Source organism: Magnusiomyces paraingens (genome assembly GCF_902498895.1).
Source record: "Magnusiomyces paraingens strain CBS 517.90 genome assembly, contig: contig5, whole genome shotgun sequence".
NCBI classification, from domain to species: domain Eukaryota; kingdom Fungi; phylum Ascomycota; class Dipodascomycetes; order Dipodascales; family Dipodascaceae; genus Magnusiomyces; species Magnusiomyces paraingens.
This window is the reverse complement of record NW_022474071.1, coordinates 2,099,195-2,114,093: the sequence shown is the minus strand read 5'-3', so window position 1 is coordinate 2,114,093 and position 14,899 is coordinate 2,099,195. Positions and strand designations below refer to the sequence as shown.

General features: G+C 38.4%; 4 protein-coding genes across 4 annotated transcripts; 2 read left to right on the top strand and 2 right to left on the bottom strand.

Moving 5' to 3' along the window:
• Positions 1-691: 691 nt before the first annotated feature.
• Positions 692-2,629, bottom strand: SAPINGB_P006307 (uncharacterized protein; the record flags this gene model as incomplete). Its single annotated transcript, XM_032001018.1, has 2 exons — positions 692-2,489; positions 2,598-2,629. 2 exons carry the CDS (start codon positions 2,627-2,629, stop codon positions 692-694), a joined length of 1,830 nt encoding a protein of 609 aa, XP_031856909.1.
• A 260-nt stretch (positions 2,630-2,889) lies between these two features.
• On the top strand, positions 2,890-3,660 carry SAPINGB_P006306 (mitochondrial 37S ribosomal protein mS23; the record flags this gene model as incomplete). The annotated part of the gene is made up of 1 exon (XM_032001017.1): positions 2,890-3,660. The coding sequence occupies one exon, from the start codon at positions 2,890-2,892 to the stop codon at positions 3,658-3,660; it is 771 nt and encodes a 256-aa protein (XP_031856908.1).
• Positions 3,661-4,013: 353 nt separating this feature from the next.
• Positions 4,014-12,883, bottom strand: SAPINGB_P006305 (uncharacterized protein; the record flags this gene model as incomplete). Its single annotated transcript, XM_032001016.1, has 5 exons — positions 4,014-4,033; positions 4,086-4,306; positions 4,361-4,551; positions 4,615-12,791; positions 12,850-12,883. The coding sequence occupies 5 exons, from the start codon at positions 12,881-12,883 to the stop codon at positions 4,014-4,016; spliced, it is 8,643 nt and encodes a 2,880-aa protein (XP_031856907.1).
• Positions 12,884-13,479: 596 nt separating this feature from the next.
• On the top strand, positions 13,480-14,779 carry SAPINGB_P006304 (uncharacterized protein; the record flags this gene model as incomplete). The annotated part of the gene is made up of 3 exons (XM_032001015.1): positions 13,480-13,795; positions 13,897-14,060; positions 14,114-14,779. 3 exons carry the CDS (start codon positions 13,480-13,482, stop codon positions 14,777-14,779), a joined length of 1,146 nt encoding a protein of 381 aa, XP_031856906.1.
• Between the last annotated feature and the right edge of the window lie 120 nt (positions 14,780-14,899).

Here is a 14,899-nt window from a genome sequence, read left to right as displayed (position 1 = left end):
GTGACGATTTTTTTCTTTTTTATACAAAGCAAGCCGCGGAGATGGCAGATCAGCCGTGATAAGAAGGTTAGTAGTGACAGTACCCTTTCGGAACCTTATCAGTAGGGCACTTTTGTTTTTTGTTTTTTTTTATTTATTTATTTCTTTCTTTCTTTCTTTCCTTCCTGCACAACAACGGGTTTTCTAACTTGCAAGTTCAAAACGATGTTGAAAAGATGTGCTTTTTTTCTTTTATCCAAATCTGATTTTTATTTTGAAAAAGGAATCAATCTAATGTAGTGGTTTCCGTTAAAAAAATAGCCAATAGATATAAAAAAGCGGAAGCAACAGTACACTTCAATTATATTGTATATACTTGTAGAACTCCGGAGTTGTCCGAAAAGTATTAAAAGGAAAACTTAAGATATATCATTATAATTATTTGATAATTATCAAATAATATTCGGTCGTTTGATAATTGTGACTCTTTTACAATGTTAAAGACTATCTTTTTTTTTTCTTCTTCATAATGCCACTCTTTTTTGCTAGTGCTATATCGGAAACAGCTCAAAGGCGAATGAATTATCATTGGAATCTAAAATCCAATAATAAATTCGTCTAGATCAATCTTTATTTACATTATATTGAGTCGATCAAGTTTTTTTTTTTTTTTTTTTTTTAAATGCAAAACTTTTCAATTAATATATACAATCTATTTTAAAGATAAATTCAGCAACTGCTTTGCTGCTCGATAAACCAGTTCTTGCACAGGGACTGGACTGGACCCTCCTATCGATGCTAAATCTTCATCGTCAGCACCGCTACTAATCTTTACAGGCTGAAGTCCCTTTTCGTATTCATCTCGAATAATGCGAACTTTACTTTTGCTTGACCAGTACACAGCATCATATGCCTTAAGCATATTGCCACATAACTTGCGTGTAAGCAAACTGGGCGAGCTGATACCTGTCTCTGACTTGAGCCGCTGTTGCTCTTGGTGCTGCATCAAAAGTTGCTGTGTCACATCGTGCAACAAGCTTTTTGACCACTGTTTAGACTCCGCAGCATGCCGCGCAAATCCACGGTATAACATCACGTAGTGCAGGTCGGTAAGCGACTCACCATGCTCGTGCATTGTAGGTAACATTCTAATCGCACTCTGGATGTCGCCTGCCTCGAGACAATAATATCCAAACATGGTTCCAAACGTGTACTTGTCTGGGTAAAACCTCATAGCATTTTGAACCTGGGAACGCTGTGCTTGCGAGTTCTTTCCTGATGTGAGATGCAGCACAAAATCAATCAAGCGCAGCTGATTCATTTGGTGTGATTCAGACGAAACGCCAGGCCCAACAGATTCCACTTTTTCAACCTGATGGGATGCTGACCGGCTCACTTGTAGGTTCTTTGGTTCTTGGGATAATATGGCAGAATATACACTCTCCGCACTTTCACGGTCGTTACAATTGGTAAGCGCTTTTAAAAGAACATTCATGACAACAATATCAACAACATAATTACGCGCGCACATTTCTTGATACAACTGCTTAACTTCATTCACACTCTTGCGTCGTCCAGCCTCTACTATTTCAATAAGGAAAGTAATACGGTCTGGTGCAATATTCCCATTACGCAAAGGCTGCGATGCCTGCGCAGCCAATTCTGTATCGTTGGTTTTGAGCGCAAACCGGTAAAGAATGTTGATGGTAGAAATGTCCTGATTATTTTTGTGCATTCCAATTTTTTTGTAAAGACTTAATAGACTTTCCAATGCTGGAGAAATGACTTTGTTTTGAGAAGAATCATCTGCGGTTTGTTCATTTTTAATATCGCCAACAAGTTGTTGCTGTTTTAAACCTTCAGATAACTTAACAACAAAATTTGGAGATTCAGTGCTTTGCTTCATCATCTTGCTGGTAAATGTCATGTCTTGGTAATATTCACGAATGGCCATGCCGAGAGCTGCATTCAGTTCGTGCTGTGATATAGGCATCCCTACCTGTTCAACTTGATCTAAAACGCGAGCAAAAATAGCTCGAGAAGCTTCAGTCTCGTCGCTAGGCCCCATAAGTGCCGATAAGAAGTCTTCTAAATGCTGTGGCAAAATATGTAATGGTTTGGGCGATGGCAACGCGTTGTAACTGTCGTATAGAGTCGAAATGCGGATCCGGCCGCCTTTGGGATACAGCTGCGTCAGAAACCAGTTATAATCTGCCAATGGAGGACGGTACCGAGGAACTTGGCGACGTTGTAGAGTAACTCTATGGTAATTATCATTGAGTACTTTTGCCAACCGCTTGATTGAAGCTGTGACAGGGTACGTGTCGTCCACAAGGTGTTGTAAATGATCTAACTGGGTCATAGTATCATCGTAGTCGGCTGGCTGTTCTGCTAAAAAGGCTTCAACTGCTGAAAGATTCTGAGAAACCAGATTGTTCAAAATCCGAGCATATTTGTTTTCAAGGTTTTCCTTCCTTCCTTCAGTCATGGCCAGGGCCACTGGCAAAGTGCTGTTTGATCGGGAATGAATTTGTAGAAATGAGCTGCGATATTTGATCTGCTGGCCCGCCAGAAAATTCCGCACAGGCTGTCTTATTCGACACCAAGCACAGACATACTCAGCTCCTTGGCCAAATCTCCTCAGAGCCATAGCGAATCTTGGTTAAAATGTTTGGTTAATGAAAGCGGGTCGTGTGCCGGTCGGATCTCATGTGTGATGTTGAAAAAAACAAGTAGACACAGGGTTAGGGTTTTTGCTATTGGTTAGCCAATCATCCGTGTGCGCATCCAAAATTTTTCACCACCAAACCACCAAAAACATTTTTTTTTTTCTCAGGCCCTCTCACCAATCTTGAGCCATCACCATCATCACCACCACCACAAAACCAATTTGCCTAAACTTCTGTCGCCATGAAGATTCAAGACAAAGCTACCTCCGTCCTCCAGCGAACGGCTCATTTGCTGCGAGCACAGAAATCCTCTTCCCGCCAGGCTGCTGCCGAGGTTTCCGAGCCCATTTGGTTCCGCGTCATTGCCCAAAACCCTCCCACTCAAAACTTTGCCTACAAGGCCCACAACCTCGAAAAGTACCAAGAAAAGAGCGCTGCTGAGAATTCGCCATCGCTCGAGGCTCACCCTCAGACCGGATTCTATAAGACCCGCAATTATATTAAGCGCAGCACAAATCCCCGCCATCTTTTTACTCCCCACAGCATTGACTACTTTGAGGATAAGATCAGAGCCCTGTTTTACGAGCAGCACCCTTGGGAGCTTGCACGCCCTAAGCTTGTTGTTGAAACCGACGGTAAGGATTCTTTGCGAACTGACTGGAGCAAGCTCGATCAAATTTCCAAGCGCCTGGATGGTGAATCGGTAGTCCAGCGCACCCTTTATCTGCTGGAGAATGATCCCAAATATAAGGAGACCGACTCCTGGTTGCCTGCTTATGACAAGGCACGTCTCGAATACTACAGACTTAGAATACGACAAGACACACGAACCCAGGTCGCAATGGAGGAGGCTACCATGTTTGGTGCTGTCTTTGGCAAGTCCGAGCTCCAGAAGGGCTTCGAAAAGGAAGAGCAGTACATTGAGAAGTGGAACAAGGAGGCCGTTGAAGAGACTAAGATCAGAATGGCCCGGATGGCTACACCTGGCGGTGCAGCAGCTGCTTCGGAGTAAATAATTTAGATGAACCCCTTATTTTTTTTGTTGTATATTTCCTTGTTTTGTACATAACACCAGACTTTTACTACTTTTATTCCAAGGCATTTTCTATTCTAACAATTCTTTTAATTTTTCCCTTAAATTTGAATGTTTAGTATTATGTTGTTTTGATTAACAAATGCTCAAAAATTTCATTGTGGCACCAGAAATAATAATGGGCAATCCGGGCTTTGAGAAATATCCCACTTAACCACCATACTATTTATTCATTCGTTCATTTGTAAGATAGCCAGAGCTATAATGATGATTCAACATAAATGCAATTTTTTTTCTTTATCAATTACTCTATAAATGCTTTATATATACAATCAATAATATGCAGCCCATCCTATTCACAGTTAGTATCACTAGCCAGGTTTCAAAGATTAAAATACACATACCTCTAAACATCAGCGCCAAATTGTCGGGATCGCTTGCTTGATGAATCAAATTCCAAACTTCAGTCTCCACAGTTAACTCTTTTGACAGTTTCTTGCGAACTGCCCCTAAAACACGATCAAACTCTCCTCCTTCAATCGAGGCACCGTTACCCAAAAACTCATTGAACTCAATCTCATGGGCCTGGTTTTTCCCACCCTTAAACTTGCCTGGTCGGAAGGTCCTAGAAATAGTTAGAATAGTAAAAGATTTTAACTTCACAAAAAAAAAAACTTACCAGCTATGTAGAGGATCATGACGAAGCACATTCAAAATGGTATCAAAACTCGAAATTTCATCTCGCAGAACACTTAAAGTAAAATTGCAAGAACGAATAAATGGACCGTTGATTCCACACACTCCCATACCATCAATCCAATCAGGAGTCAATCGGAAAGGAACAATCTCTGGAATGGCCAACAGTTTCCCCTAAAATACATTAGTAAAAATGAAACAAATTAAACAAAAGAAAAAACAAACTAAATCGCTTACCGCATCAAATGCAATGCCCAAATCAATATGCACAACATCACCCGTCAACGTGTCTAGCAAAATATTGCCCATATGGCGGTCTCCAATACCAAGAACATGTCCTAGAATTGAGTTCGAGGCAGTAGAACGAATATAATTGGTTTTACTTGAAAACCACTTGTCGCAGGAGAAAAATCTCTCTAGGAAAAACATATGCATTACTGGATGAATGCGAGCAACGACTTCTCGATAAACACGGATTCGGTTTTCTCGAGTTCCGCTAACAGCCTCTGCAATGGCACTCCGAGCATCGCGTTCTGAAATGTCCTTCGGCCAGTAACGTCGATGAGCATTGCTCAAAAAGTCAGTTGATGCCACTGTATTCTCCACAAACTCAATGATACCAGCACTTTTCCCTAGAGGAATGACCTTATATGTTCTGATTGACAAGTTTCTCTTGCGAGTCTCTTCATATTTCTTAAACAAAGTGTTGATTTGCTCAAAAACCTGTTCCATGATGGAATCTTGTCGCATGTCGTCATTACCACCTTTGAGCAAAATCTTAGAAATTTGCCCATTACTCAAATAAAGTTTGATAATCTTGGGTCGACTTAAACCAGAAGCAAGCACAACAGCATCATCCGCGCTCGTCATTAAAGGCAATGCAGGCTCCCGACTATAATTGCAATCCACACGTGGAGTAATGTGCAATGTAGGCGATGGAATATTCAATTTTCCTAGCTCACGTTTCCACCAAAACTTAGATTTGCTTAAAGAGTTGAGAGAACACTGGTTCAATTTACCTGGCTTGACTGTAGCCACATGAATGGCATTTAAAATAAATTTATCAACGTTTGCAAACAGTGAACCAACCCTAGCATTGGAAATCATCAAATTCCAAAGCTCTTGGCCTGCTGCAACTCGAGATACTTCCTCTGGGCTCATTCCAGGTGACAATCTGGTTTTGCCAAAATCAACAGATAAAGATCTGAGTGGATAAACAATATGATAAGGATGATATTCACACAAAGATTGAACAATCATGCGCACATTCATTTGATACGGCTCCGAAGTATTTGAATCTAGCCGGGAAGTCAGTTGGTTAACCCATGGAACAAAAAGGATGGGTGCTAAGAAGTTGGCTTGTTGAGTGAGCACTTTGTTCAAACCTTCATTTTCAATGTCTCCAAACCAAATAGACATGAACTTTGCAACGTCTTCACCGTTTCGACCATCTGTAATCGCAGCAAGTAAATAAAGACTCCCACTAGACTCAAGATAGTACTGAATGTAGTTCTTAATTTCTTCGGATTCTTGTTTATCGTTCACTATTATTTTTTGGTAGCGATTCAAGGTAATGGATTCGTTGGTCTCCAGTTTTTGTCGCTTAAGAGACCGGACTTGGTTGTCTTTGACATCAATTTGCTTTTCAAGTAAGTCAAGACGATCCCATTTCTCCTTGTCTTGATATTGTTTGTTGCAAAACTCAGCAAGCGTATGCAAAATTCCAGCCTTGATTCGGCTGTCTAATGCTAATTTCTGGATATCACCAATTGCAGGTCTTAGATAAAGATCAGTGACTTTAGAAGATAAGTCAAAACCAGAGTCATTAAACCATTCAATCAACTTAGATCGGATCATGAGTTTCCATTCTTGCTCAAGAAACGGTAGCAGAGTAAACGCTTCGAGACCACGCAAAAGATTAATAGCATAGCTTTTCTCACCCACTTGCCACATTACTTTCGCCTTTTCCATTTGTGAAATCAACATAATCTTTTGAGCATTATCAGAGTTCTTTAGGTGCTTAAATCTATCATAAAGATAATCTAGCTCAGATGAACCGTTGATGGCTTTTTGCAAGGCTTTCTTTTCAAGAGCCACTTCACAATATTGCGATATAGAAAAAGCAAGAGCACAGGGTTCAAACCCGTTATCCGAGTTGTAAAGACCATCAGCCATAAAACCACCCAAGTTTCGGTAGCAGTTTTGTGTAAATATATCCTTAAACTTCCAAGACAAGTTTCTAGCAAGTAAAAGGTCTTCCACCTCTTCAAAGCTTGAATCATGGGTAGAGTCCAAACCCAAATTCAATGTCAATAAATTTTTCGAAGCTTGTTCAATAGAGGTGGGTATACGAGCGCAGTAAATTTCGTTGCACTCTTCAATTATTTGAAGTGTTTGAAGCACTTCCTTAGTTTGATTTCGGTCATAAATGAGAGAAATTGTAGACTTTCGCGCATCATCAAGGGTCTGAAAACAATTTTGATAATCGTCGTGAAGCTTCTTCATAATGTTGTACATTATTTCACCTCTGGATTTAGGTGTGGAAACTTCTGGAAGATCCCATTGATCTAGCTTCCATGCATATGAATAGACTTCAGCGTCATTTTCAAAAACAGTGTTGTTAGAAAGCAACTTTGAAACACCTTCCAATCCGTACTTTTGAAGAGTTTCCGGAATAAGAGGGGAGCTGCTTTGATCGTATCCAGCAGACATTGCTGCTGATTGAAACTGCAGCAACTTGCCATAATCTTTTTCATGAGAAAATCGCTTCAAAGTATCCCAAAAGTTGTATGAATTTTGACGAGCATAAAACATGTCGAGGAAGTTGATGGACTCGTAGATTTGATTGGCAATTAAATAGTTGTAGTTATAAGTATCTTCAAACTTGTCTGCGGACCATTGAAGTTCCAGAATCATATAAGCCTTTTCATAAAGACCAGCTCTAATTAGGGCCTGCAACATTAATGTAAAGTCAATAGACAGGTGAAGGGTCCCTCCATTTTGTCCATAGTTTTGCATTTTACGCAAAAATAAATATGCGTTAGTAATGCAGTCAATGATTTTGACATGAGTAGATGGGTCAGTCAAGGCTTCCGAAAATGCTTGATTAAGATCATCAGAAAGCTCCCTATCAGGAATTGTAGAAAGGTAAATGCTAACCAGATAAGGGAAAATGGATTCACAGAACTTTTGATCAGAAGTAATAAGAGGCGCCAATGAAACAAAACCATGGATGACTTTAGTCATCTTTTCAATCAGAATCACTTGCAAAGAAATCAGCCATTGACTGGGGGTTTCCAAAAAAAACTTGAGTTTTTCTAAAGAATAGTTTGGAAGAGGAATAGAATTTGCACGAGGCAAATAAGAAAAAATTACAAAGTACTTTTGATCCAGCGATCCGTCCAAAAGGGCGGAGTAATTGGAAATAATTTTTTCCACATCCTGATAATAAATCAAATGACGTAAACAATACTCAGCTTTGCTGATAATGTCAAGATTGTCAAAATGGATTCTATCCTGAACCATGTCAAAAATAAACTTAAAAGAGTCGTCCAAGGTGACTGCTGCAAAATCAGTGGGATCTTCAGTAAAGAAAGTGTTCATGGATTTGACACCATCTTTTTTGCAACGATCACCAATAAGACGAGCAACCCAATAAATAAACTGATCGGATGCTTTTCCAGAAGCAATGAAATCGAGTAGTAAGTTAACAACAGGCTTTATGTCAACATCCTTCAAAAGAAGATAAGTAACACTGGGCTGCATTTCGGCTTGACAAGAAATTATTTGAAGAAACGCTTTTTTTGCCGAAGCTGTGTTTTCTGGATCAAGTAAAAATTGGTACTCAAAATGCATTGTGTCTTTAACTTCTTTGTTTAAAAGCCAGTCAAGAATGATATCTAAGAGCACAGCGTGCTTGTTAAGTCTAATAAGCTCCTGTTGCAACCAACTAACTCGGTCAAATATTTCTGAATAGGAAAGCTTGTTTTTGGTTTTCAAAATAAAAATGTTTTCCACAATCTTGAACAGCAACGGAATGTAAAGACAAGACTCATCAATAGTAAGCACGCCATTAAAGCATTTGAGAAAATATCTGATAGTGACATCAATTTCTTTTTCCATCTCAGGCAAGTCCCAAAAATAGTTTGAAAACAAAATGATGCTACCAAGGGTCATTTTTAGTAAGTAGCTACTAAAAGACACATCGGAATAACATATGAAAAACACAAGGCGTCGAAAGTTAAGCAAGCGTTCCACAGGATTGATACTATTGTGAATTCTGTCAATGAGAGTGCGGGATAAAAGCGAATATATTCTGGCTTCGCCAATAAGGCATTTAATATCAGAGTCTCCAGTAATATTTTGAATTATAAAATTAAATTGTTCAGGACACAAATAAAATGCATCTAAGGGAGCAATCGGAGTGGGAACAACACTACCATAAACCGGTAACATCGTTTGAAAAAAGTAGTTGGGAGCTATACCTTGACTCTCATCATAGCCATAAACATCAATATTTTGAATGGTTTTTAAAAAAATGTCCAACGCTTGACTAGATACTAAGTTTGAAACCTCGTATTCTGGTAGCCATAAATTAAAAACTTCAAAAGGAGAGTTTTTGGGAGGAATCTCTTCAGAAGACAGCAAACTTCCAACGAATAAGGAAGAAAACTTTTGCACCAAGATTTTGTTAATGTCAAGTCCAGCAGCTATTACAGTACTCTCAATTCTGTCCTTACAATCGTCGTAAAGCTTTAAAGTCCAAATAATAGAATCATCAATACAAATAAATAGAAAATCTAACAATGTTTTGATTCCTAGCATATAAAACGGAAATTTAAAGATTCGAGGCGACTCATCAATAGCTTCATTCGTCAAATATTTTCCATTAGTCATTTTCTCCTTTTCATATTCAAAGCACCAATGAAACAATATAGCGTTTGAAAACTTGACAAAAAGATTTTGAGGTTTAGGGAAGTTATATTTGGCAGCAATCTTTTGTATGGCGACACTTGGGAAAGCACTGTTCGCTATATTGTCTGTCTGAAAGACTCCAAAGCTTAAAATGTCGTAAAGCGAAAGAGAGAGAATGTTGCTAGAATGTAAAGAGGACTGCAAAATTGTGTATATGCAAAAAACGAGATTGTCATGTCTACCTTTGGGAAAGTTGGGCCGGATTGCTTGCTGATAAATCTCATAATGATTGTAAAAGGGAATAGCAGTGAAAATATCTCCCAAAAAAGAGGTTCCATAAAACTGGGCAATGCGGGTTGAGTGAAAAACTTCAGCAAACTTTGAAATCACATTGACGCCATCTTTTGGAAGCAAGAATAAATGGTCATGGCGAATGACACTAGCTAAAAATGATAACATGGCAAACTGGACTTGAACACCATTAACGTTTTTAGCCAGCCTAAAAAGAGCATCTATGATATCATAAACTGGAGACTTTTTAAGTTCTAAAACAATCCAAAGTGAAATGTATCTCTCCAAAACTTGAAAAAACAAAATCAATGTAGACTCAGCGTTGAAAAGAGATCCTTTGCAAATCAATCTAGCATAGGCAAAATCTAAAATTGTAAGGAATTGTTTTAAATCATGATCATTTTCAGAAGACAAGTTGTGTATCGGACAATTTAAAATGCCAAGATTGTGGAAAATAAATAAGGGATCATGGCTAGCAATCATTGAAGCATTTATTTCGTCTAAAACAGCCCCAGGTGGCTCTCCGGGAGGACGAATGCATTTGACCTTGATCTTTAAAATTGTAAAAATACGAAAAACATGGATTTCCAAATTGGTTTCATTACTGTGCCAATGATGAATTTGGGAAAGAGTGGGAAAGTTTTTAAATCCCAAAAGCTCAAAGTCTGTAAACTTATTGTTGTTCTCTGCACGTTTATCTATATCATTTTCGTCAACATGATTGGTAGACTGCTTTTTTTCAATAGCCTTGACAAAAATTTTTAATATTTTGGTTAACATTGATGAGTAGGCGTTTAAATGAGATCTTTCCTGGCTCAAGTACGGAAAAATTTGAAAAAAATTATCAACACCAAGTAGAATATTGGAAAAATGTTCTTGTTGTAAATTTTCTCCTTCTAACAGCATTTGAAGCTCGGAAACTAAGGTGATAACGAGTGAAACACACTCATCACAAATACCGCTAGCATCTTTGTAACGGTCAGAAATTCTGGAAACAATTAAAAAAAAGGAGGCATAACATTCAATAATATGCTTTAAAGACAACGGGGTAGCTAAAAAGCGTTTCCAAATTTCAGGAGTTTTTAATTTGCTTTGCAAGACTGCAGCTGTAGCTTTGGTGTGCTTTAGGATTTTGGTAACTTCTTCTAAAGGCAGCTCAAATTCATTGAAATGTGCAAAGGGTATTGGCTTCGAGCTGACTATTTTGTCCTGGTTTTCTTTTTTCCATGACTCGTAAATATATTTTTCTGAAGCAAGATGGTTGCGAAAGAGTATTTGAAAGGCTGGAATGTTTCCGTAATAGCAAGGATCTTTGTCCAATTCAGTTGGAGTTTCCAATTTAATACCACAAAGAGCTAAAAATACCGACGCAGCAGACAACGGGCTGACGTGGTAAAAACGCTCTATATGGCCTGGAGAGGTGTTTATAACTTGGCTAATGGCCCAGAAAATTAAACTCTCTCTAGCATCACTTTGCACTTGGGAAAAGGTAGGCATTTTAATTAAAACATCATAAACGAGATTAATGGTGGGTGAGCTAAGCTTAGGGCCGGTGGTATTAAAGGTTGAAATAACTTTTTCGACATGAAGCTTATGTTGTGTCGGAGAGTATCTTTTCCCAGATAAAACATTTTTGATAAATTGGCAGCCAACAGGACCAAACTCTTGAGTGTGGAGGCGTTGAAAAACAATTCCCCATAGGTTATCTAATAAAGAAGAGGAAAAGTCATGGTTGGGGAACCGCTGCAAAAGAAGATTGATTCCAAGAAGAGACCATGAAGAAAGTTCGAGATTGTCTTCATAAACCCATTCGCACAAACTTTGAAAAATTAAATCACAGGAGGTTTCTTTAATATCAGTATCGTTGCAATAGAACAAAAAAAACTGGACATGATGAGTGCATTGATCAATGCTTGACAAGGGGGAAGATAATATTTTGATAATGTGTCGATCAAGGGTTTTGTCAGAGTCATCGTCATTTTCTTCATATTGTTCAATTTGATTAGAAGAAAAAGAACTAAATGTGCTGGAGGGAGTGAATGGTGAAGCAGCTAAACGAGGGCGTTTGCGATTAAAACAAAATTTTGATTTGTTGATGATTGCATAAAAGTAACAGACTGAATAGTATGCAGCACTTGAAATCCACGAAAGAACGTTTGCCGTTGACTTGAGACGAAATGTATCAGTTTTAAACCACTCAGAAGTTTCACTGTTTTTATTGATATCGTCACTGACTATTTCAATTTCGCAAATGTTTAAAGGATGCTCTTCTTTCATAAATTGGTGAAGGGAGGTTACAGATTGATAAAACAAGGATTGGTCACGTTCACTAGCAGAATCAAATGAAAGTGCAGTTTCAAGCATCAAGGGTAAAGAGACTCGAAGAAATACCAGAATCAATTCCTTAAGAGCATGTGTTTTTGTTTCCCACATAGTTGGAAGATATTTATAAACTCTAACAGCGATAACAGAGCATAATTCGCTCTGTATACTTAGGGTATGGTAGAACAGCATGATTGAAGCTTTGAGAGCCAACATTTGATTAAAACGCTCTTTGGAGTAATAAAAATAACGGTTGATTGACACCCATGCATTTTGGAGGTACTTTTCCTTGAAAACAATTGGTAGTTCAAGAATGTAAATCATACACTCGAGAAAGTCGGTTAGATAATGAGGAAATGTTTTGAAAACACCTGTTGATTGTGAGTGCCGGCGGTGTACATATTCGTCATCATCGTCTTCGGGAACAACTAGGGCCGATTCGATGGTTTCCGAAATAAAATCCAAAAGTCTGGGTCCACTGTGATTATGTTTTTGGGAATAGGACTCCAAGTGTTTTTTGTGGCGAAAAATCTCAAATAAAACTTTGCCATAGTTTCCGGCCAGTTGTTTAAAACTGTCATCGTCAATCACCGTCTTTGGGAATGTTTTTGTGATGGTTTCTATGATTGATATGAATTTGTCAGGAGTTTGAGAAGGTGCTGTATTTTTGACTATTTCCTTAAGGCATGCTGAAGCATCTAAGATTCGTTTAGAAGGAAGTCCTGCCTTTAATAAACATTCGGAAATGAGAAGAGAACTAAGGCCTTGAAGAATCGCTGTTGTGTTTTTGGGTAAATAAGCTCGGCTTTTAGAGCCCGGCTGAAGCAGAAGCTGGACTTCCTTTAGCCCCGATCCTCTATCAACTAATTTAGAAGAGCCCAAAAGTTCTAACAAGTCAGTATTAAAAGAACAAGAAAAAAAGACAAAGAAAATATGGAAACTTACGACATGTTCTGTTTATATCAACGAGCTCTGCCATATTATTCGGATAAGACGCGTAATTCTGAGTTCAGACTAGACCATTAGTATACATTGGGATTCAAGGTAGCAAAATGTCAATTACAAACCTGAATTTATAACGAAATCCGCGTCAAATCAAGAAATTTAGAAATATTTGTAAAAGTGAAAATTCAAAGAAGTTCATAAAAAATGATTATTTTTTTTTTTAGAAAAAATGTGTCTATGAATGGTAGAGATTCTAAACTTCGTTTGGTTGGACATCGGGAAGAAAATATGTTTAATGGGTAATTTTTATTTAATAACTCAGCATAGTTACAACGTTTTCTTGAAGTGTTACAATATTAAAACAATTGTAACAAAAATCAATTTTTTTTTCGTTTCTGCCAAACTCCCCAAACACGACGGCTGTTCAAAGTTTTTGCCGTCGAGTTTAACTTTTCATCTTTCTTTTTCCTTCATATTTTATATACTCTTACTTCATTTCCATATTGCAACTCAGTAAATAGACGAAAATGAGTGCACATAATGGATTCCATCATGATAATTTGAATATACATAAAGATGGACCTTCTCATGGTCAGCCACCATCACCACCACCTCCGCCTCGCCATACACATGTTCCCAGCAGACCACCACCGCCACCACCTTACAGCAATTCTTCATACGGTCCCCCGTACGGATCTAATCCGACCTATCCGAATCGTCGAAATAACGGATCTTATGGAAGTCAAGGAGTACCTCCTTCTTACGGATATCGTGATTATAACCACGAACGCGAGTTCAGGGATCACAGAAACCCTGACCATGGTCCAAATCATCACGCCTACCCTTCTTATCACAGCAATCCTAACAGCAGCAATAATAGCCCTTACAGCACTCCCCGGCATCATCCAATCCAAAACCAACAACGTCAGCATCATTCACAGCTTCGGTCGTCTCGTTCACCTCCTTCAATAGAGAATTACAAACTACCCAAAAACAGATGGATTTATCCAAAAAAAGAGCTTGCAATCTTATCTCCCAGTGTTTTAGACGGCATGCCATACCATGAAGAGCAGCTCTATCGCAAAAAAGGCATCATATTTATAATTTCAGTTGCAGGCCTACTGAAACTTAATGCTATGGTGATTTACGCAGCTTCAGTTTTTTTTCATCGGTTTTATTTGAGAAAATCATTGAAACGTTATCACCACTATGTAAGCATCGAGAAAAAAAAATACTTTTTTCATCAATTTTATTAACCGTTTAGAATACCGCTGCCACTGCTCTCTTTCTTGCTACAAAGGTAGAAGAGTCTACAAGAAAGCTTAGAGACGTTACTATTGCTTGCACTAAGGTTGCTTCTAAGAATCCTAAATTAGTGGTTGATGAGCAGCTCCGAGATTTTTGGCAGTGGAAAGACACTATTCTCGCCAATGAGGAAGTTTTACTTGAAGCCTTAACTTTTGATTTGACTTTGGAATCACCTTTTGAAATGCTTTCTCATGCCTCCGATGCTTTACAACTACAAACAGAAATTAGAAAATCGGCCTGGGCATTTGTCAATGATTCATGCCAAACATCATTGTGCATTATGTTTCCAACTAAGGTCATCCTAGCTGCAGCCATTCAATGGGCGCTTAAATTTCGTCAAATGAAACTTCCAGAAATTAGAATCACAAACGAGGCTGGAGAAGAAAACTTAGTTGAGTGGACTGAACATCCGTCAGTTAAAGTTAGCGCGGAAGACCGTACAGCTGCAATGAATGTAATGACAGCTGTTTACGAGTCAGGCTCCAGTGCTGCCAGCATACCAAAGGCACCGGTGCCTGCTCCTGTTCCTGTGAACACACCTTTGCATAAGGAGACTAAACGTAAGCGGGATTCTGAAGATACAGATAGCAATGGTGCTAAAAAATCTAAAACTGAAATGTAAAGCATATATGAGTATATATATATATATTTTTTTTTTTCATAGAATCTGAAGATCTTTATTTTTAAGAGATTTTTTGGTATAAATATTGAGAGCTAGATCTAGTCTAAATTTCATATGACG